Source organism: Chiloscyllium punctatum, chromosome 30 (genome assembly GCF_047496795.1).
Source record: "Chiloscyllium punctatum isolate Juve2018m chromosome 30, sChiPun1.3, whole genome shotgun sequence".
NCBI lineage: Eukaryota > Metazoa > Chordata > Chondrichthyes > Orectolobiformes > Hemiscylliidae > Chiloscyllium > Chiloscyllium punctatum.
Window position 1 is genome coordinate 42,507,222 of NC_092768.1, and position 21,585 is coordinate 42,528,806.

At 45.7% G+C, this 21,585-nt stretch overlaps 1 protein-coding gene across 1 annotated transcript; it reads right to left on the bottom strand.

Annotated features, from left to right (window-relative positions):
* Positions 1 to 705: 705 nt before the first annotated feature.
* Positions 706 to 20,448, bottom strand: LOC140455448 (nuclear factor 7, brain-like). The gene is made up of 6 exons (XM_072550322.1): positions 20,001 to 20,448; positions 7,699 to 7,794; positions 7,389 to 7,619; positions 5,874 to 5,896; positions 5,636 to 5,781; positions 706 to 3,674 (listed from the first exon to the last, which is right to left on the bottom strand). The coding sequence occupies exons 1-6, from the start codon at positions 20,415 to 20,417 to the stop codon at positions 3,130 to 3,132; spliced, it is 1,458 nt and encodes a 485-aa protein (XP_072406423.1). The 5' UTR covers positions 20,418 to 20,448; the 3' UTR covers positions 706 to 3,129.
* Between the last annotated feature and the right edge of the window lie 1,137 nt (positions 20,449 to 21,585).

The following is a 21,585-nucleotide window of genomic DNA, read 5'->3' on the forward strand; positions in this document are numbered from 1 at the left end:
TAATATACCACTTTAACAACCCTGTAACTGAATTTAGATTGGGTCTATTCCCGATTCCAGCTCCCTACTCTCTGACTGTAATCCCCTTGGATCATTTACTATCCTGGGAATTTCATGCACTCAGTCGTGTAGGTTAGATGGCCTTCAGATTGGTATCACAGGTCAGTGCAACATCGAGGGCCTGTACTGCGCTATAATGTTCTATGATCTAAAGTCTACTTCAAGGATGGGTCTAAGTTGTCCTCTCAATGAGTGCTCGGGCTGGGAACTGTTGGAGCTGTTGAAGTGTGTCCCTCCATTTCCTGAATGTTAAAACTCTGAAAATAACATGGAATCCAAAACCGAACCATGCACTGCTTCCAAAGGTGTATCCCAGTCCGTTTCTTAACAAATTAAATCCTTTTTAAAAAAAATTGGAAACATTTTTAATACGCCTTCTGGTACCTTTCAGAGATGCTTACTTTATAAACCAGTCTTGATGGGCTAAAAATCACCAGCGCCCCTGTTTCGAACAGAGGCTCTGTGATGCAGTGAAATGACTTTCACTGCGTGGTTGCAGTTGTATCAGGAGTGAACTGAATTGACTGAATTCGTCAGATTTAACCCCCCCCCCGCCAAATACTGATAAAACTAGGAAAAAGCTCCCCTCTATGAATGCACTTATTATTAACCTATCGGCTTTTTGCCAAAAAATGTCAGATATGATTTTATGAAGAAAAAGTGTCATTTATTAAAACAATGGAAAACAATGGCTGTCTTAGAATGAAATAGGCATGCTACTGGTAAATGCAATCACTTGCAGTATATTTCTTATTGTTTGCTATACATATTCGGAAACGCCTCAGCAACCAATTTTTTTCACAATTTAATACTTCAAATCATAGTCAAAAAGCAGAAATTGCAATGTGTATATAATCTTTGCACATAAAAATATGTATGTAATAGGCAAGCAAAGACAGATTTGCAAATGCTGTGCCTCTGTATACCATTAGTTGTCTATTAAAAGGGAAGACAGGTTTGGTTGGGAGGAGAGGTAGAATATTCTTTTATTTAAGATACTATTCCTCTTTCAATTCTCTGCCAAAGGAAGTCTGTATGGTATGAGGTAGTCAGTGTCTTTTTACCATTGTCACCTCTGTTAAGATGGATGTGTTACCTGTTTGTATCCCTTGAGAATCCATTTTGGTTTCATTCTGTGTCAGGCCTGGGGCCCAGTGTATGAGCACATAAAATTAGCAAACAGAGTCAAAGGGCGGAAAAGGCAAAAGTAATGACTCTTTACTTAAATCTTGTAATATTAGAAGCCATATAAATGAATTAATGGTATGCTCTTGTAGCTAATACAGAGGATATTTATATAAAGTTGAGAACTACATATATGACGTTTTGAAAGGATAGGCAAGGATGAAAAGATGGTGGAGCAGCTTTATTAGTATGAGATGCAATAAGTTCAGTTGTGAGAATGGCCATGCTAAGTTGCCCCAGTGTTTAGGGATGTGCAAGTTAGGTGAATCGGACATGGGAAATGTCGGCTTACAGAGGAGTTGGCCAACGGTGGGATGCTCTTCAGAGGATCGGTGTGGACTTGATGGGCCAAATGGCCTGCTTCCGTGCTGAAGGGATTCTATGATTCGAACATTAATGGCTCAGGTTGCCTAGTCGCGATGCTGGGATATCAGCTAGGGGAATCAGGTCCTTACATTGCTGCAGTCTGTCCTGCCTATAGTTATAATACTTCTAAAGAGCATTCCAAAGGGAGGGCGCTTGTGAAGCAGAAGGCCAGTCCACTTGCTCCAGAGGTGTGTAATAACACCCCTGAATGGCCTTTCAAAAAAGCAATCAATTGGAAGCATTGACAGGGAGGCACAGTCCCGAGACCATGCTCTCATTTAAAACATCAGCAACCAACATCTCAAACCTGAGACTGAGGTCATTGTTGATTGGGCAGTAGTGAAACCTGGGTTCCTGCATGCTTCAGAGACTTAGATAATCCACAGCACGAAAGCATCGGGAAATACCACCTCTGGCCTCTTTGCAAGACCTTCCAACCATGAGAAATTGGAACAGGAGGGGGCCATTCAGCCCCTTCAGCTTGCTTCAATCGATGATGGTCTATTGTTGTAGCAGTTTTCTGTTTCTCGCTGATTAAATCTCATGTGCAGGCCTTGAGTAATTGACGCGTATATTCATGATATCACGGGAAGAGAGCAGTGACCACTCAAAACCACGACCTCTCCGCCAAGCTACAGGGTCTCACAGGTTATATAGGATTACAAGTGACCTACTGTTAGTTACAGAACAATGCATGTCTAACAACATTAGGTGGTCTAACAACATTAGGCTGTGATGTAGCATACTGTTAGCAGAAGTTAATAGCAGATAACTAGTGGTGCGGTTCTAACAGAGCTCCCATATAGAGAGTGTAGGTGAGAGGATACAGCAGCAAGATCAACAAAAGAATTCTTGTAAACAACTTCAGTTAGAAAACAACTCCGCTAAAACATAGTTACCTCAGAGGACAGCATGGTCAGGGTCCTCAAAGTGGTTTCCATACCTGTCTGACATTCCGAACATTCTACTTTCCTGACCTAACCCTATAAACCTTTGATTCCCCCGCTGATCAAGAATTTAGCTGTCTCAGTCTTGAATATACACAAGGACTCTACCGCCACAGCTTTCTGAGAGGAAGGAGGTGCAAAGACTCACAACCCTCTTGAGAGAAGAAACTCCTCATCTCAGTTTCGATAATAGCCCTGTTGAGTTGTGAAGCTTAACTTGCCTCCCTGAGGGGTCCTTTTTGGCTGTAATGTTTGGCTGCAATAATGTTTAAATCATTAATTTCGTACTTAACCAACTGAGAGATTTCTTCATAAGTAGCCAAACTAAAGGTAACTTGTAGTGATTTAGCTACAGCATCTTGCTTGAAGGGGGAAGGAGGATTTGGGACAAGGCTTTAATTCCTGCTTCCATGGCTCATAGGCAGTGCTGGGGAAGCTCTTGTTGCTGAGCTACTCTCTACTTCACTCCACAGATCACATTTCATAAAATGGCCATTTTACCCCTCTCTCACCTTATTGGGGGTCAATGTCAGCACTCTATCCCTTCTTGCTCTGACAAGAATTTAGGGATCTATGGTCCGAAACGATGGAGTTTAAGAGGGGCAACGTTTGTACCTGCTTTGTACACTCCAGGAGAGAATAAAGGAAAGAGTTTCTCGGTGAATGTGTCAGTGAATGTGTAGAGTACAGACATGTCATCAGCATTGTAAAAGGTCACTAGGCCTCCCTCATAGTCCAGGTAAACTCCGATGGTCCTGGGTTTCACACTCGGACTCAGGGGGACTAATGGACTTTGACTGGCTCTGTATTCATTCCCATTTTTCAGCAACACAATCCAGTATCCAGTTTTAGGATCTAGTGTTATCTTTCCCTTCCGACTGGCTGACTTTCTGACCACACCCACATCCCACTCAGCCTTGTCCTTGACCTCCACTTCCCAGTAATGTTTCCCGGAAGTGAATCCCTGCAATCCCAGGACATACGGAGCCGTGTCGAATCTCTCCGGATTATTAGGAAGCTGTAATTGTCTGCTACCATATCTCACACTGGTTCGGTCTTCAGACAGGATGAGGCCTGGATGTGCTGTGTTTGAGTCCAGGGTCAGGGAGATAGCATCTAGGGAAAATTAAAACACATTATGTTAAGTTTTACTCAGCAAATAGCGGCAGAATTAAACAGAGTCAGTATGGATTTACAAAAGTGAAATCATGTTTGACAAATCTAGTGGAATTCTTCAAGGACGCACCTCATAGAGTTGATGAGGGGAAGCCAGTGGATGTGGTTTATTTGGATTTTTGAAAGGCTTTTGATAAGGTCCCATGTTCGAGACTCGTGTGTAAAATTGAAGTGCATGGGATTGGGTAGTGTATTAAAATGAAGAGGGAACAGAGAGTAGAAATTAACAGGAACAAAAACGGAGATTGCTGGAAAAGCTCAGCAGGTCTGGCAGCATCTGTTTAGAGTTAACGTTTCAGGTCGAGTGAGGCTTCCTCAGCTTTTTCAGCAGCTTCTGTTTTTGTTTCTGATTTCCAGCGTCCACAGCTCTTTCAGTTTTCATGTAGAAAGAGACAGGTCTTTTTCCGAATGGCAGACATGAATTGTGGGATACAGCAGGGATCAGTGTCAGGGCTCTCGCTATTCACAATATAAATTAACGATTTCGATGAGCAAACTAAATGTTATAGCCCCAGATTTGCAGATGACACAAGGCTGCGAGAAGGATGCGGAGATGCCAAACCGTGATTTGGACAGGTCGGGTGAGTGAGCAAACACATTGCTGATGCAATATGAAGTTGGATAAGTGTGAGGTTATCCACTTTGGGAAATGGGAAGATGGATTATTAGCTGAATGGTTATAAATTAAGAGAGACCTGAGTTTCCTCATACACCAGTCACTTAATGTAAGCATGCAGGAGCAACAGGGAACAACATACTATAGTATGTTGGCCTTCAGAGTGAGAGGATCTGAGTACAGGAGCAGGGATATCTTTCTGCAATTAAACGGGGCATTGGTGAGACCACACCTGGAATGCAGTTTTGGTCTCCTTACCTGAGGAAAGATGTTCTGGTTATGGATGGAGTGCAGTGAAGGTTTACCAGACCGATTCCTCTTGGAGATGTTTATAAAATCATAAGGGGCATGGATAGGGTGTAAAGCCAAGGTCTTTTTCCCAGCATAGGGGAGTCCAAAGCTAGAGAGCGTAGCTTTAAGGTGAGATTTAAAAGAGACCGAAGGGGCAACCTTGTCATGGACAGGGTAGTGTGTGGAATGAGCTGCCAGAGGATGTGGTGGAGGCCTTACAATTGCAACATTTAAAAGGCTTTTGGATGGGTATATGAATAGGAAGGGCTTGGAAGGATATGGGCCAAATGCTAGCAAATTGGATTAGATTAATTTTGGATATCTGGTCAGCACGGATGAGTTGGACCGAAGGGTCTGTTTCTCTTGTGGTAGAATCTAGAACTAAGGATCATAACGGGCCGCCTATTTAAGGCAGGGATGAGTACGGATCATTTCCTTCCTCAAAGGATACAGTCTTTGGAATTCCCTTCCACAAAAGGCAATGGATGCAGAATCGTTAAACATTTCCAAGGTACAAGTAGGTAGATTCTTGGTTACCAAGGGAGCGCAAGATTATCAGAGACATGCAGGAGTGTGGAGCTGAGGTTAAAATCTGATCTTATTGGAAGAAAGAGCTGGGTCAAAGGGTCAAGTGGCCTCCTCTCTTTCCCTGTTCATACAGTCAACCATGTAATGCATATCAGGTCATAAATATTCATCTCCATCGATGTTAACAGTTCATCCTTTTTGTTATGAATGCTGCGTACATTCAGGTACAGGGCCTTAAACCCATTTCCTTCTCTTTTCAATAATTTCTGGCCTCACCTGCCGATGCCTTTGTTTTTAACATGGCTACAGTCTGACCCATTCCGCCACACTTTGCAATCATTCCTCAAGTTGCTGCTGTGCTACATCGCATTCCTGCCTCCCTTTGCTTGACCATATCTCCCCTCACCTCACCCCGTCTCATCACCGGTTCGCTTCAACCCCCCTCTTCCTGCTTGCAGCTTCTTACCTGGAGCAATGATTGGTTTCATTTCCTTCCACACTGCGCACAGTAAGGGGCTTTGAAACCCTGTGTACTTCTCTCTCTCAAACTCCACCATCTCCACCTCATTGTTGTGCTGGAAAATTTCCAATTCCTTCACTTTGTCCTTGTATCTGTTCAAATGGGATTAATTTAATCACTTGTTCCTGGGCACAAACTGTGATCAATGTGTAAATCTGTATATGGGCTTGCATTTGATACTCACTTTTCTTTCAATCTTTCCAATTTCTGCAGGTGAGAGAATTAGAAGCATTTTAACAAATAGATGTTTCAACTGTATTTTGTTTTCTTAATGATTACCCAGTAATTCCTGAAAAATACGAAGGGTTTTGGGTGGAATTTTCACTGACTAGATTCAATGATGTGATAGCTACTCCATCTCCTCCCCAACTCTGAGTGCACTTGACAGGTTTTCCTCCGCTACTGAACACATTGAGAATTTACTGAGTTCTCAGGAAGGGTCACTTGGCCTGAAATGTTAACTCTGATCTCTCTCCACAGACACTGCCAGAGCTGCTGAGCTTCTCCAGCATTTTCTGTTTCTGTTTCTGATTCACAGTACCTGTAGTTCTTTATGTTTTTATTGAGAATTTATTGATCCTTTCCGACACATCACTGCTCTCGGGCGTTAGTCCCGTGAATCCAAACACATTTCTGCTGCCAGGGTTAACACTCATGGGGCTCACTCACTCAAGGGTGGCACAGTGGCTCAGTGGTTAGCACTGCTGCCACATAGCACCGGGGACCCTGGTTTGATTCCAGCCTTGGGTGACCATCTATGTGGAGTTGGCACATTCTTCCTGTGTCTGTGTGGGTTTCCTTCAGGTGCTCCAGTTTCCTCCCACAGTCCAGGGTAGGTGAACTGGCCATGTTAAATTGTCCATAGTGTTCAGGGATGTGTAAGTTAGGTGCATTAGTCATAGAATCCCTACCATGTGGAAACAGGCCCTTCAGCCCAACAAGTCCACACTGACCCTCGAACAGCAACCCACCCAGACCCACTCCTCCACCCCATTACTCTACATTTACCCCCGACTAATGCATCTAACCTACACATCCTTGAATACTATGGACAATTTAGCTTGGCCAATTCACCTAACCTGCACATGTTTGGACTGTGGGAGGAAACTGGAGCACCCGGAGGAAACCCATGCAGACACAGGGAAAATGTGCAAACTCCACACAGACAGTTGCCCGAGGCTGGAATCGAACCCAGATCCCTGGTGCCGTGAGGCAGCAATGCTAACCACTGAGCTACTGTGCCGCCCGGTGCAGGGGAAATGTAGAGCAATAGGGTAGGGGAATGGGTCAGGGTGGCTTAATCTTTGGAGAGTCAGTGTTGGGCTGAAGGGCCTGTTTCCGCACTGTAGGGATCAATGACTATAGATTGCTGTCAAACTGGGAGAAGCCAACACAACATGTACGTGTTTGAAGATGTTGGCTAGTTTCTCAGTGTCAGTGCTTACCTTCAGCCCCTCAGTTCTTTATGAACATTGAAAACACATCGGGGACCTGCAAGAGGCTCAGTAATTCACCTTTACTCAGGTTCCAGCTGCACTGTGACTAAAACGAAGCACTGACAGTGTGGAACATTCCCCCCACCCCTGCACATCAAGCCCAGTCCTGACTAACCCCTCTTTGCCAAATGTTGTGATGGGGTTGTAAAATGGTACACTGTACTAAAAGCTTGGAGATTGGGCTGTATATATAAAAAAGTCACCTTGAGAAAGGAGATGCCAGTATTCTGCTCATTGTCTGCAACAAAGCTCATAAGAGTTTCAAAAAGTGCAGCAACTTCTTCTATTTGTTTCATATTCTCTTCCAATCGTCGCTGATCTTCCTCCTTTTGTCTCCTCAGCCGATTAATTGAATGCTTCTCCTTGTCTTTGAGATATTGGTGAATCTTGGCAAACTTTGCGGAGATGTCTTTCTCCAGGGATGCTGTGAATTGCTAAGACAGTGAGAGAATGGTTTAAATGGTGGGTTGTTCACAGATTGCTGTGCTTAAAGGGAGCTGAAGTAATACTCACACCCAGTTTTGAAATCTCTTTCGCCTGTTTTTGTTTTAATATGCATATCATTTTCAAGTCGTCGTCCTCGGAACTCAAGAGCTCTTTCAGTTCATTCTGGAATGAAATCAGATCTCACCATCAACTATTGTAATCTCTACTTTTATACCACAACCCAGTCAGGCACAAGGAGACACTAGCTTTTATAATTTGGGAAGAGGTAGCAGTGAATGAGAAACCTGATGAAGGGCTTTCACTGGGTCAGGATAACACTGCAGATGGTGGACAGCTGATAATGAAGAAAGTGCTGGTAAAAATTCCACAGTTGCTGCCTGGCTTTTTTTAATAATGTCTTCATGTTGTGGGATGTGGGAATCGCTGGCTGGGGCCACCATTTATTACCCACCCCTAATTGCCCTTCAGAAGCTAGTGGTGAGCTGCCATCTTGAACCGATGCAGTCCACCTGCTGTGGGGTGACCCAAAATGCCCTTAGAGAGGGAATTCCAGGATTCGGACCCAGTGACAGTGAAGGAATGCCGATACACTTCCAAGTCAGGATAGCGAGAGAACTTGGAGGTGGTGTTGTTCCCATGTATCTGCTGCCTTTGTCCTTCTCGATGGAAGTGGTCATGGGAAGGTGTCGTCTAAGGATCTTTGGTTAAATTTTGTAAATAGTACACATTACTGCTCCTGAGCATCGGTGGTGAAGGGAAGGGACGCTTGTGGATGTGGAGCCAATCAAGGCGGGCTGCTTTGTCCTGGATGGTGTCAAGCTCTTTGAGTGTTGATGGAGATGCACCAATCCAGGCAAGAGGGGAGTATTCCATCACCCTCCTGACTTGCTGAGCTTTTTGAGTGTTTTCTGTTTTTATTGCCTTAGGATAAGGCTGCATGCCTGAATTAGGCAAAACAAAATCATCACAGGAGAAAGAGATGAGGTGGGTGAATATACCTGGAGGATTTTAACTTAAACTATAAAGCTGACTTAATTACTATCAATATCAGAAGTGATTTTGACAAGACAGTATTTATTCGTTTTTGATCACATCATCGGCTTGGCCAGAATTTACTTCCTATCCTGAAACGACTTGGTGAAGGTGGTGGTGAGCTGCCTTCTTGAACTGCTGCAGGCCATGTGCTGCAGGTAGATCTGCAATGTGGTTTCAGAAGGAGTTCCAGGAGTTTAACCCAGTGACACCGAAGGAATGATTTTTTTAATTTCAAAAATATACTTTATTCATAAAATATTTTGATGATCTATACAATTGGTGGTGCCATTCATAGGCACACATTTCATTTCTTTACATACAGAGATCGGAATTAATCATTCATATATACAGGTCTGTATGTTTACTATCCATATATTTAGCTGAGGCGTCAGCAGAGCCCCCTTACTGCGTAGGCCCCCTGTGCTTGGGCAGGCCGATGTTACACGGTGGTTTTTCCCCACTGCGCCTTGGCGGCAGCTGCCCCAAGCTTCAGCGCGTCCCTCAACACGTAGTCCTGGACCTTGGAATGTGCCAGTCTGCAACACTCGGTCGGGGTCAACTCCTTCAACTGGAAGATCAACAGGTTTCAGACAGACCAAAGAGCGTCTGATGATAGGTTTCCAAGTCAAGATGGTCTGTGGGGTGGAGGGAATTTGCAGGTGGTAGTATTCCCATACATCTGGCACTCATGTCCAACGAGGTGGAAGTGATTGTGGGTTTAGAAGGGGCTTACACACTGTTAGTGTTGTACATAGTGGTGAAGCCAGTGAAAGCTGAGAATGGTGGGTGTGCTGCTAATCAAGTGCTGTTGGAGTTACACCCATCCAGGCAATCCAGTATTCCATGAGCCCACTGATGAACTGGAACAGTCATCACAGGGATCTGTGGAGGAGCGACCAAGGAAGGTGTCAACTTGGACCCCACCGCAGGGCCGCTGCCCTGGGCTTGACGTGTAAGCTCAAACCGTCAGGAAATATATAAATGCTAGATTCATCAGCCGTACCCACAAGGTAGAGCAAAACATCACCTGTTCACAAAGCAATGCCATCCAGGCTCTCAAAACCAATCACAACATTATCATCAAACCAGCAGATAAAGGAGGAGCCATTGTCATTCAGAATAGAGCAGACGACTGCAAGGAAGTGTACCGACAACTGAACAACCAGGAACACTACAGGCAACTACCAGCTGATCCGACCAAAGGACACACCCATGAACTAAACACATCGATCAGAACTTTGGATCCAGTCCTTTGGAGTTCCCTATGTGTTCTCATCCCACGTACTTCTCATGTAGGTGACATCTACTGCCTTCCAAAGGTACGCAAAGCCAACACACCAGGACGTCCCACCGTATCAGGCAATGGGACCCTGTGTGAGAATCTCTCCAGCTATGTGGAAGGCATCTTGGAACCTATGGTACAGGGGATCTCAAGCTTCTGTCTCGACACCACGGATTTCTTACAGAAACTCAGCACCCATGGACCAGTCAAACCGGGAACATTCCTCGTCACAATGGAATGTTTCAGCACTCTACACCAGCATTCCCCACAATGATGGCACAACGGCAACAGCTTCAGTACTCAACACCAATAACTGCCAATCTCCGAACACCTTCCTACGACTCATCCACTTTATCCTCGATCACAACGTCTTCACCTTTGACAACCAGTTCTTCATCCAGACACACGGAACAGCCACGGAGACCAAATTTGCACCCCAATATACCAACATCTTCATGCACAGGTTCAAACAAGACTTCTTCTCTATGCAGGACCTCCAACCAACATTGTACACCAGATACATTGATGACATTTTCTTCCTCTGGACCCATGGCGAGGAGTCACTGATAAAACTACACAGTGACATCAACAAGTTTCATCCCACCATCAAACACACCATGGACTACTCTCGACAATCTGTCTCATTCATGGACACATGTATCTCCATCAAGGATGGAGCCCTCAGCACCACACTCTACCCACAAACCCACAGACAACCTCACAATGCTACACTTCTCCAGCTTCCACCCAAAACATATTAAAACAGCCATCCCCTATGGACAAGCCCTACGCATACACCGGATCTGTTCAGATGAGGAGGAACGTGACAGGCACCTGGAAGTATTCAGGGATGCCCTCACAAGAACAGGGTACGATGCCCAACTCATCGACTGCCAGTTCCAACGTGCCACAACAAGGAACCGTAATGACCTCCTCAGGAGACAGAAATGTGCTGCAACCGACCGGGTACCCTTCATTGTCCAGTACATCCCAGGAGCTGAAAAACTATGCCATGTTCTTCGTGACCTGCAACACATTATCAATGAGGATGAGCACCTCACCAAGGCCTTCCTCACACCTCCACTACTTGCCTTTAAACAACCGCCAAACCTCAAACAGATCATTGTTCGTAGCAAGCTGCCTGGCTCTCAGGACAACTCCATACAACCCTGTCATGGTGGACACTGCAAGATGTGTCAGAGTGGACATGGATACCACCATTACGCGTGGGGACACCTCCCACCTTGTACATGGCAGGTACTCATGTGACTCAGCCAACGGTGTCTATCTTGTACGTTGCAGGCAAGGATGCCCTGAGACATGGTACATTGGGGAAACCGAGCAAAGGCTACGACAACGGATGAATGGGCAGCGCACAACAATCAACAGACAGGAGGGTTCCCTCCCAGTTGGGGAACACTTCAGTGGTCCAGGACATTCAGCCTCGGACCTTCGGGTGACCATCCTCCAAGGCAGACTTCGGGACAGGCAGCAGAGGAAAGTGGCCGAGCAGAGGCTGATAGCTAAGTTCGGTACCCATAGGGAGGGCCTCAACCGGGACCTTGGGTCCTACACACACACACAAACACTCCTACACACATGCACTGTTATACATACACATACACACGGACACACATATCCACGGACACTCACATACACCCTTACAGACACACACACTCCCACACTCACACATGCATCCCCTCAGAGACTTAGACCATAAGACATAGGAGTGGAAGTAAGGCCATTCAGCCCATCGAGTCCACTCCGCCATTCAATCATGGCTGATGGGCATTTCAGCTCCACTTACCCGCATTCTCCCCGTAGCCCTTAATTCCTTGTGACATCAAGAATTTATCAATTTCTGCCTTGAAGACATTTAGTGTCCCAGCCTCCACTGCACTCTGCGGCAATGAATTCCACAGGCCCACCACTCTCTGGCTGAAGAAATGTCTCCGCATTTCTGTTCTGAATTGACCCCCTCTAACTCTAAGGCTGTGGCCACGGGTCCTAGTCTCCTCGCCTAACGGAAACAATTTCCTAGCGTCCACCCTTTCCAAGCCATGTATTATCTTGTAAGTTTCTATTAGATCTCCCCTTAATTTTCTAAACTCCAATGAACACAATCCCAGGATCCTCAGCCGTTCCTCGTATGTTAGACCTACCATTCCAGGGATCATCCGTGGGAATCTCCGCTGGACATGCTCCAGTGCCAGTATGTCCCTCCTGACGTATGGGGACCAAAACTGGACACAGTACTCCAAATGGGGCCTAACCAAAGCTTTATAAAGTCTCAGTAGCACAATGGTGCTTTTATATTCCAACCCTCTTAAGATAATTGACAACATTGCATTCGCTTTCTTAATCACGGACTCAACCTGCATGTTTACCTTTAGAGAATCCTCAACTAGCACTCCCAGATCCCTCTGTACTTTGGCTTTACGAATTTTCTCACTGTTTAGAAAGTAGTCCATGCTTATATTATTTTTTCCAAAGTGCAAGACCTCGCATTTGCTCACATTGAAATTCCATCAGCCATTTCCTGGACCACTCTTCCAAACTGTCTAGATCTTTCTGCAGCTTCCCCACTTCCTCAGTACTACCTGTCTGTCCACCAACTTTGTATCATTGGCAAACTTCGCTAGAATGCCCCCAGTCCCTTCATCCAGATTATTAATATATAGTGTGAACAGCTGCGGCCCCAACACTGAACCCTGCGGGACACTTAGACCACTCTCTCTCACAGACACTCACAACCCCCCACCCCAGACACACACACACACTCCCACATGCAACCCCTCGCAGACTTAGACCACTTTACACTCATACACACACATATACACTCTCTCATAGACTTTCATAACCTCTCCACCCCAGACACACACACTCACACACACACCCCCTCACAGACATAAGACACTCTACACTCACTACACACACACACACACGCGCGCGTTTGTGGGGTGAATTTGTACTTGCAGAGTTACATTGTACTTTGCTCAAAAACTGAATTGCATGAATTCATATAAGACTCTGTTAACTCACTTTTTAGATTAGAATCAGTCTAAACATCATGGCACAGACAGAGAACACAGGGGGCTGACACCTTCAACATATTGTCTAGCTAACACCACTGTTACAGTTAAACTGAGAATGCAACTTTTTAAAAAATAGGGTTTGTGATTTACACATGAAAGAAGTGAAACTATTATGGTATTCGAACAGATGAAAGACTCAACAGACAACCAAGGTATTTTTCAATGTATAATTTCAGTTACATCACACTGTAAACTTTTGCTATAAATTCTGTGCCTTACAATTGTGTCCTCCCCAACCACCTGATGAAGGAATGTCGCTCCGAAAGCTAGTGCTTCCAATTAAACCTGTTGGACTATAACCTGGTGTTGTGTGATTTTTAACTTTGTACACCCTAGTCCAAGACTGGCATCTCCAAATCACCAGTATTCCATTACCCTTTTACCTTGGTACTTGTAGATGGTGCACATACAATGGGAAGACACGAGATGAGTTGCTTGCTGTGGTATTCCTATCCCCTGACCTGCTGTTGTAGCCACAATATTTCTATGTTTACTCCAATCACTCGGATGTTCGTAGTGTTGTAATGCCATTGAGCATCAAAGGGAGATGGTTACCTTCTCTGTTGGAGACATAGTCACTGCCTGGAACTACTGTGGCCTAGACGTTACTTACCACATATCCGTCCAGGCCTACTCTGTGGACTTTAGAAGAATGAGAGGAGATCTAATTGAGGTTAATGAGGGGCAGTGATGGAGGCAGAGACGACAGGGGTATTTAAGAAATGTTTAGATAAGCACATGAATATGCAAGGAATGGGGAGATATGGGCCAAGGGCAGGCTGAAGGGATTAGATTGTTTTGGTGTCATGTTCAGCACAACACTGTGGGCTGAAGGACATTTCCTTGTGCTGACCTGTTCTATGTTCTATGTAAGATGCTAAAGGAGATTGACAAAGTAGACATAGGGAGGACTCCCAGGGCAACTCCCTGCTGACTGTGTATGACCGTGTCTCCACCTCTGCTGGGTCTGTCCTGCCATTGCAACAGGAATTACTTAAGGCTGATGATGGTAGCATCGGAACATTGCCTGATAGTAATACCAATGGATCGTACCTATGTCAGGCCATTGCTTGACTAGTCTGTGGGACAGCTCTCCAAAAGTTGGCACAACCCCCCCAGCTGTTTCAGAGTCATGGAGATGTACAGCACAAAAACGGACCCTTCGGTCCAACTCCGTCCAGATATCATAACCTGAACCTCGTCCCATTTACCAGCACTTGGCTCATATCCCTCGAAGGATAAAACAAGGACTGTAGATGCTGGAGATCAGAGTCGAGAGTGTGGTGCTGGAAAAACACAGCAGGTCAGGCAGCATCTGAACAGCAGGAAAATCGATGTTTCAGGCAAGAGCCCTTCACATCAAAATGGCAATTCTCCTGCTCGTTGGATGCTGCCTGACCTGCTGTGCTTTTCCAGCACCACACTCTTGACCCCATATCCCTCTAAACCCTCCTTACTGATATACTCATCCAGATGCCTTTTGAATGCTGCAATTGTACCAGCCTCCACCACATTCTCTGGCAGCTCATTCCATACACGTACCACCCTCTGCGTGAACAAGTTGCCCCTTAGTTCACTTTTATATCTTTCCCTTCTCACCCTAAACCTATGTCCTCTAGTCTGGACTTCCCCCACCCCAGGGAAAAGACTTTGTCTATGTACCCTATCTATCCCCATCATGATTTTATAAACTTTTATAAGGTCACCCCCCAGCCTCCGACGCTCCAGGGAAAACAGCCCCAGCCTATTCAGCCTCTCCCTATAGCTCAAATCCTCCAACCCTGGTAACATCCTTGGAAATCTTTTCTGAACTCTTTCAAGTTTCACAACATCTTTCAGATAGGAAGGAGACCAGAATTGCATGCAGTATTCCAAAATTGGCCGAACCAACGTCCTGTACAGCCGCAACAAGACCTCCCAACTCCTGTACTCAATACACTGACCAATAAAGGAAAGCATACCAAACACCTTCACTATCCTGTCTACTTTCAAGGAGCTATGAACCTGCACTCCAAGGTCTCTTTGTCCAGCAACACTCCCTTGGACCTTACCATTGAGTGTATAAATCCTGCTAAGATTTGCGATTCCAAAATGCAGCACCTCACATTTATCTAAATAAATCTCCATCTGCCACTCCTCAGCCCATTGGTCTATCTGATCAAGATCCTGTTGTACTCGGAGGTAACCTTCTTCGCTGTCCACTACACCACCAATAGCAAGGAAGACTTTACAAGGAGTTAGGTTTGTAATTATCATTCCCGATGACTTGGTTGATGCGAGTTGGTCTCTCTTTTGTTTGGAGCATGGAAACAGCTGAGTGGCCTCTTTGGCCATAATCACACAGGAAGAGACACCCATGTTACTGTGGATATAGAATCACAGACCACGTAAAAACAGCAGACTTTCTTCTGTAAAGGGCATTAGTGAATCAGATGCAGAGTTGTTTCATTAAAACAACTTTAAAAAGTCTCTTCAAACATTGCAATCACGGGTTGTTGCCATTAATAATACTCGTGAATATTGAAATCGCAGAGTAATGTATTGCTGGAGAGAAGCTGGAAGGTTTTGGATTTGTACTATAGTCAGTTTGTGGATGCTGGGAACTGCACAGGCCAGCTTTGAATTTCAGATTTGTATTTAGCAGTTGCCCTGGTGGGATTTGAACCCACATCCTCTTGTCAAGACTGAAAGACGGCATGCTTCTGGATGAGGCGACTCTGCCAACTTAAGGGTGTGCAGCAAGGGTGAGAATGGGCAAAGAGGGGGAGGCAGATAGTAAAGGGTGTCGTTCATTCCGACTGGCAAAGCAGCTGAAATACTTGTGAGAGTGATGATTCCTTTGGGTTGGGCTGTCAGAGCCTGCCGAGGTGAGGCTGAGGTAGTTGACAGGCAGAAGACTGGAGAACCAACAGAGACAGGGTAATTCAATCACTAGGGGGAACAGATGGGCATTTTTGCTGCAGGCAGGAGTGCTGCCTCACTGATGCCATGGTAAAGGATATCACTGAGCAGTGGCAGAACACTCAAAGGCTGAGAAAGGGAATGAACAGCAGTTGTAATCTATCTTAATTGCCACTACATCGTTGAAAGAGGAATGTGGTCCTTCATACAGGTGTTAGGCAACCAGGTGAGAAACCAGCAACTTACAATACTGACATCTTCCCAACAATGTGGAAAATTGCCCAGATATGTCCTGTACACAAAAGGCAGGACAAATCCAACGCAACCAATTACTCTATCAGTGTACTCTCGATCATTGGTGAAGTGATGGAAGGGGTCATCAACAGTACTCTCATGCAGCACCTGCTCAGCAATAACCTGCTCAGTGAGAAGTTTGGGTTCTGCCAGGGCCACTCAGCTCCTGCCTCATTACAGACTAGATTCAAACATGGACAAAAGAGCTAAATTCCAGGGGTGAGGTGAGAGGGACAGCCTTTGGTATCAAGGCCACATCGACCAAGTGTGGCATCACGAAGCCCTTGAAAAACTGGAATCAGTGGGAGTCAGGGGGTCAAACTATTTGCTGATTGGAGTCATACCTGGCACATAGGAAGATGGTGGTAGTTGTTGGAGGTCAGCCATGTCAGTACCACAGCATCTCTACAGGAGTCTCTCGGTAGAGTGTCCAAGACCCAACCATCTTTAGCTGCTTCATCAATGACCTCCCATCTATCATAAGGTCAGAAGTGGGAATGATCATCAATGCTTGCACAATGTTGAGCACCATTCATGACTCCTCAAATGCTGAAGCAGTCATGTTCAAATACACCATAGAATGGCTACAAGAGCAGGTCAGAGGTTAGGAATACTGGCAGCGAATAACTCACCTCCTGACTCTCCAAAGCCTGTCCATCATTTACAAGGCACAAGGCAGGGGTATGATGGGATCTTACCCACTTGCCTGGATGGGTGCAGCTCCAACAACACTCAAGAAGCTTGACACCATCCAGGACAAAGCAGTCCATTTGATTGGCACCACATCCACAAACATCCACTCTCTCTACCACTGATGCTCAGTAACAGCAGTGCACACCATCTATAAGATGCAGAAATTCAGTAAGGATCCTCAGACAGTAGCTTCCAAACCGACAATCACTCACATCTGGAAAGTTGCAGATACATGGAAATACCACCAGCTGCAAGTTTCCTTCCAAGTCACTCCCCATCCTGACTTGGAAATATATCACTGTTTCTCCTCCATCATTGGATCAAAATCATGGAATTCCCTCCTTAATGCCGTTGTGGGTCTACCAACAGCACGTGGGATGCAGCGTTTCAAGAATTCAGTTCTCCACCACCACCTTAAGGGGCAATCAAGAATGGGTCATAAATGCTGGCCAGTCAGTGATGCCCATGTCCCATGTGTGAATAAAAAGTCTCTTTTAAACATTGCAATCACGGTTTGCTGCCATTAGTAATACTCATGAATATTGAAATCGCAGCGTAATAAATTGCTGGAGAGAAGATGGAAGGTTTTGCACTTGTACTCTAATCAGTTTGGGGATGCTGGGAACTGCACAGGCCAGTAGGGCTTTGAACTGGGTTAAATGTTTTTGTACGACAATTTTCTTGTGCTGTTGGGAGGATTTGAACTAACTTAGCACAGGCTTGCAAATCAAGCAGTACCTTTAGGGAGGAAAAACAAGAGGAAAAAAGAATAGGAAGAGAGACAGAGAGCAATTTGAAAAGAGTTTGTAACATATGCAGAGTAAGAGGAAATGCCGTCAGGCCAAAATTCAGTTTCTTGTGTCTGCATGGAATGTGGTAACTAAGGCGAGTTGGAGGTACATATGGCCCCACAGGGGAATATAATTTGATTTGATTTATTATTGTCATATGTACCCAGGTACAGTGAAAAGACTTGTTTTTCAGGCAGATCATCCCATGATAGAACAGAGTGACAAATATAATGTTACGGCTGCAGAGAAGGAGCATAAACAGCGAGATCAGCATTTAAATTTAAAATTTGAGAGGTCCATTTGTAAATCTAATATCAGTGGGGAAGAAGCTGCTCTTGAATCTGTTGGTACGTGTGTTTAAGCATTTGTATCTTCTGCCCAGTGGAAGAGGTTGGAAGAGCTTACAACCGGGGTGGGAGGGCCATTTGATGATGTTGGCTGCCTTCCCAAGGCACCAAGAAGTACAGACAGAGTCAATGGTGGAAAGTGATAGACTGAGCTGTGTTCACAACTCTCTGTAGATTCTTATGGCCCTGGGCAGAGCAGTTGTCATACCAAGCTGTGATGCATACGGATAGAATGCTTTCCACAGCGCATCTATAAAAATCGTTAAGAGTCTTGGTAAGAATATGATGTTGTATTGGTAATATAAACAGTTGTAATAACGCCGAACTCCAGGTATTCTGCATTTCAGCACACAAGGTGTGCAAGAACATTGTGGTGAGTGGCTGCTTTTGACCTGGTAGAGTTTACGGTGCATTTCCCTCACGGTCAGCATGAGGATCACTGTTTATCTTAAGCTGTATTAAAACATTAGACATACAGGCAACCATTTCACAACTTCGGTGTTATTGTGAATTGTCAGGGGTTGTGCTCAGAAATTTCAGGAGGATGAAGACAAAATGGAAACCGTGGGCAAGGGCAGAAGGAATTTAATGTCGAGTAGAGTAAAGCAAAGCGTTTTGGTCAGAAAAACAAGGGGAAACAACATATTCAGCCACGATTCTCCAGGAGGGACTTGAGAGTACATGAAAACACCTTTGAGTTTTCATTATTCATTCACAGAGTGTGGCTTGGGAGCAACACTGGCCAAGCCAGCATTTACTGCCAACCCTCCAGTGCCCAGAGGATGGTTCAGAGTCAAACACGTTGCTGTGAGTCTGGACTCTCCTGCTCCTCGGATGCTGCCTGACCTGCTGTGCTTTTCCAGCGCCACACATTTTGACTCTGATCTCCAGCATCTGCAGCCCTCACTTTCTCCTAACGATTGAGAAACTCTGTTCGCGGGGACCCAGGTTCTGAATCCTACCGCAGTAGATGTGGAATTTGTATTCAGTAAAATAAACTGGAATTTAGAATCGACTGACTGACCATTATTGATTGGTGGAAGAAAAACCCCATCTGGTTTACTAATATCCTCGAGGGAAGGAAATCTGCCATCCTCACCAGGTCTGGCCTACATGTGACTCCAGAATCTCAGCAATGTGGTTGAACTCTCAACTGCCCTCTGGGCAATGAATGCTGGCCTAGCGAGCGACGCCCACTTCCTGTGCACAAACCTAAAAAGGTTTGCAGATCATTGTCTGAAGGGGAATGAAATGGCAGATTATGGGAAAAGACAAGGCAATGAAGCCGTGTTGTCCATATCATCGCAGGATTTAACGTAAATATTCCAATTAAACAGGTTTTCAGTCCTCCAATATCTCCAACCAGTTTGGTGACCCTGAACTTTTGGAGAGCTTTCTGGCAACTCTGTGCTGAAGAATCATTCACTGAAGAATCATTCACTGAAGGTAGAAGGACATGGGAGGGGAGTCATAAAGTAGCCAGTGTTGGAGGGGTAATTGAATTGGGCCACTGGATGTTTATTCACAATAACCAAGGGGTCTTCTTTGGGGGCAGGGGAAGGCATAAGAAAGCGACCGAATGGGCCTCTTGCTGCACCGTAGAAAAAATGGTGATCAAGGGTAAACAAAGGACAGCAGTCAAAATGACCCAGCCCAGGGTCAGACACCCACAAACCACAGGATCTGACCGTGTCCCCCACACTGAGCAATCAAATTCTGGGGACGAATGTGGGCACTGCTTTGTGGGCTCTCAGCTCAACAGCATGGAACCCCCGTTACCGGGTTGGAGAGAGAGAGATCCAGCGGTCCGATTGCAGAGATCCGGGGATCCCGAGTCTTCAAGCAACGCAACAAGCGGCTGCAGCCCTTCACTCCTGCAATCCCAGTCACAAACTGACATTGCTCTCTCTCCCTCTCTCTCGCCTCTTACCTTGTACTTTCTCACTGCATCAGCGACAGGCAGGAAGCTGTGGCCTGAGTGTGCGGGGGAATCTCGACAAATGACACAGATCAGAGCCTGGTCGTCCTGACAGAACAGCTTCAGCTTCTCATCGTGTTCCAGACAGCGGGAACCCCCTTCCTGCTGCAGACCCGGGTTCAGCTCCAGCTGCCGGGCTTTCTCACAGAGATTGGCCAACACCCTGTTGGTGGTGTAGCCTCTGCCGGGGCAAACAGCGCGACACTCCGGGCAGGACGCCGCCTCCCCCTGGTTTGCCCAGCACCGCTGGATGCAGGATCTGCAGAAATTGTGATCACAGTGCAGCCGCACCGGCTCCACAAACAGGGACAGGCAGATGGAGCAGGTCAGTTCCTCGGTCAGGGATAAGCTCGGTTGACAGGCGGCCATCTCGATTGCTTGTAACTCACTTTAACTTTTGGTTTCACTCCTGCAAGTTTCACTGTCAAAATACCACTTCTCGATTGGTGCTCTCAAAAGGGACAGTGGCACCGAGCAACCTCATTGATCAGTTTTGGTTTTCTTGCTTGTCAATTATACAGCTTAAAGACATTAAACAGACATGTCCACAAGTCATTAATTTGGCTTATCGACCTCTGATTACAGACACAGACAAACCTCTGTCACAAAGAGGACTTCAAATTTCTGTGTATCAATATCACAGGGTCAGTCACTGTGCAAATTTTGACTATGCGTGGCATCAAGGCAGTATTTTACTGACCTGCGGATCAAAGAACTCTGGCCAAATATAAATCAAGTGGAATCCGAGGGAAAACTGTTGGGAAGTCATACCTATCACAAAGGGAAGATGGTTGTAGTTGCTGAAGGTCAGTCACCCGAGCCACAGGTTCTAACAAAGAGTGATCGCCAGAAGAGTAGGAGAAAGCGAGGACTGCAAATGCCAGAGATCAGAGTCCAAAAGTATGGTGCTGGAAAAGCACAGCCAGTCAGGCAACATCCGAGGAGCAGGAGAGTTGAAGAGCTGGATAATTGAAGAGTTTATGCTCAAAATCTCAACTCTCCTGCACCTCAGTTGCTGCCTGACCGGGGCTGTTTTTTTCCAGCACCATATCACCAGAAGAGTGGTTATGGAAGAGTCATGGAGGGGCGGGTGGGAGTGATGTGAGGTCATAGCAGTGGTATAGATGGGGCATGAGATTTTGTGAGGGCAGGGAGAGGGGGGAATACGGGAATGCATTGGACAGTCTATGGTTACCTATCAACTGGCTTTCAACACGTTATCGGACATGCCCCACAACCTTACATGTCTCATGAGTTCCCACATTTCTCCCAATCTCCATTTTTTGACCAATTTTCAGCAGGGGGTTTGTTTGAACTTTCAGGCTTCATTTCACCCACTCCCAACTCATTTCTGTGGGAGCTGAGAGGAGACATTGTAAAAGTTTGCTTCAGGAATAAGCATGGTGCTGTGGGTGGAAGATAGCCTCTCCATTGATCTTGGCAGCTTGTTCAGTGATTGAACCCGGGAGACCCTCTCTCCCTGAGACATGGGGGTGTGGGGGTGAAAAACAAACAAACGTTGTTATTGAGAACAGAA

Coding starts and splice junctions, on each gene's coding strand:
- LOC140455448 (XM_072550322.1), bottom strand. CDS start 20,417: ATGGCCGCCTGTCAACCGAGCTTATCCCTGACCGAGGAACTGACCTGC. Junction 7,620..7,698: donor AAGAGATTTCAAAACTGGGT/GTGAGTATTACT, acceptor TCACTGTCTTAG/CAATTCACAGCATCCCTGGA. Junction 3,675..5,635: donor GAAACCAATCATTGCTCCAG/GTAAGAAGCTGC, acceptor AATTTTCCCTAG/ATGCTATCTCCCTGACCCTG.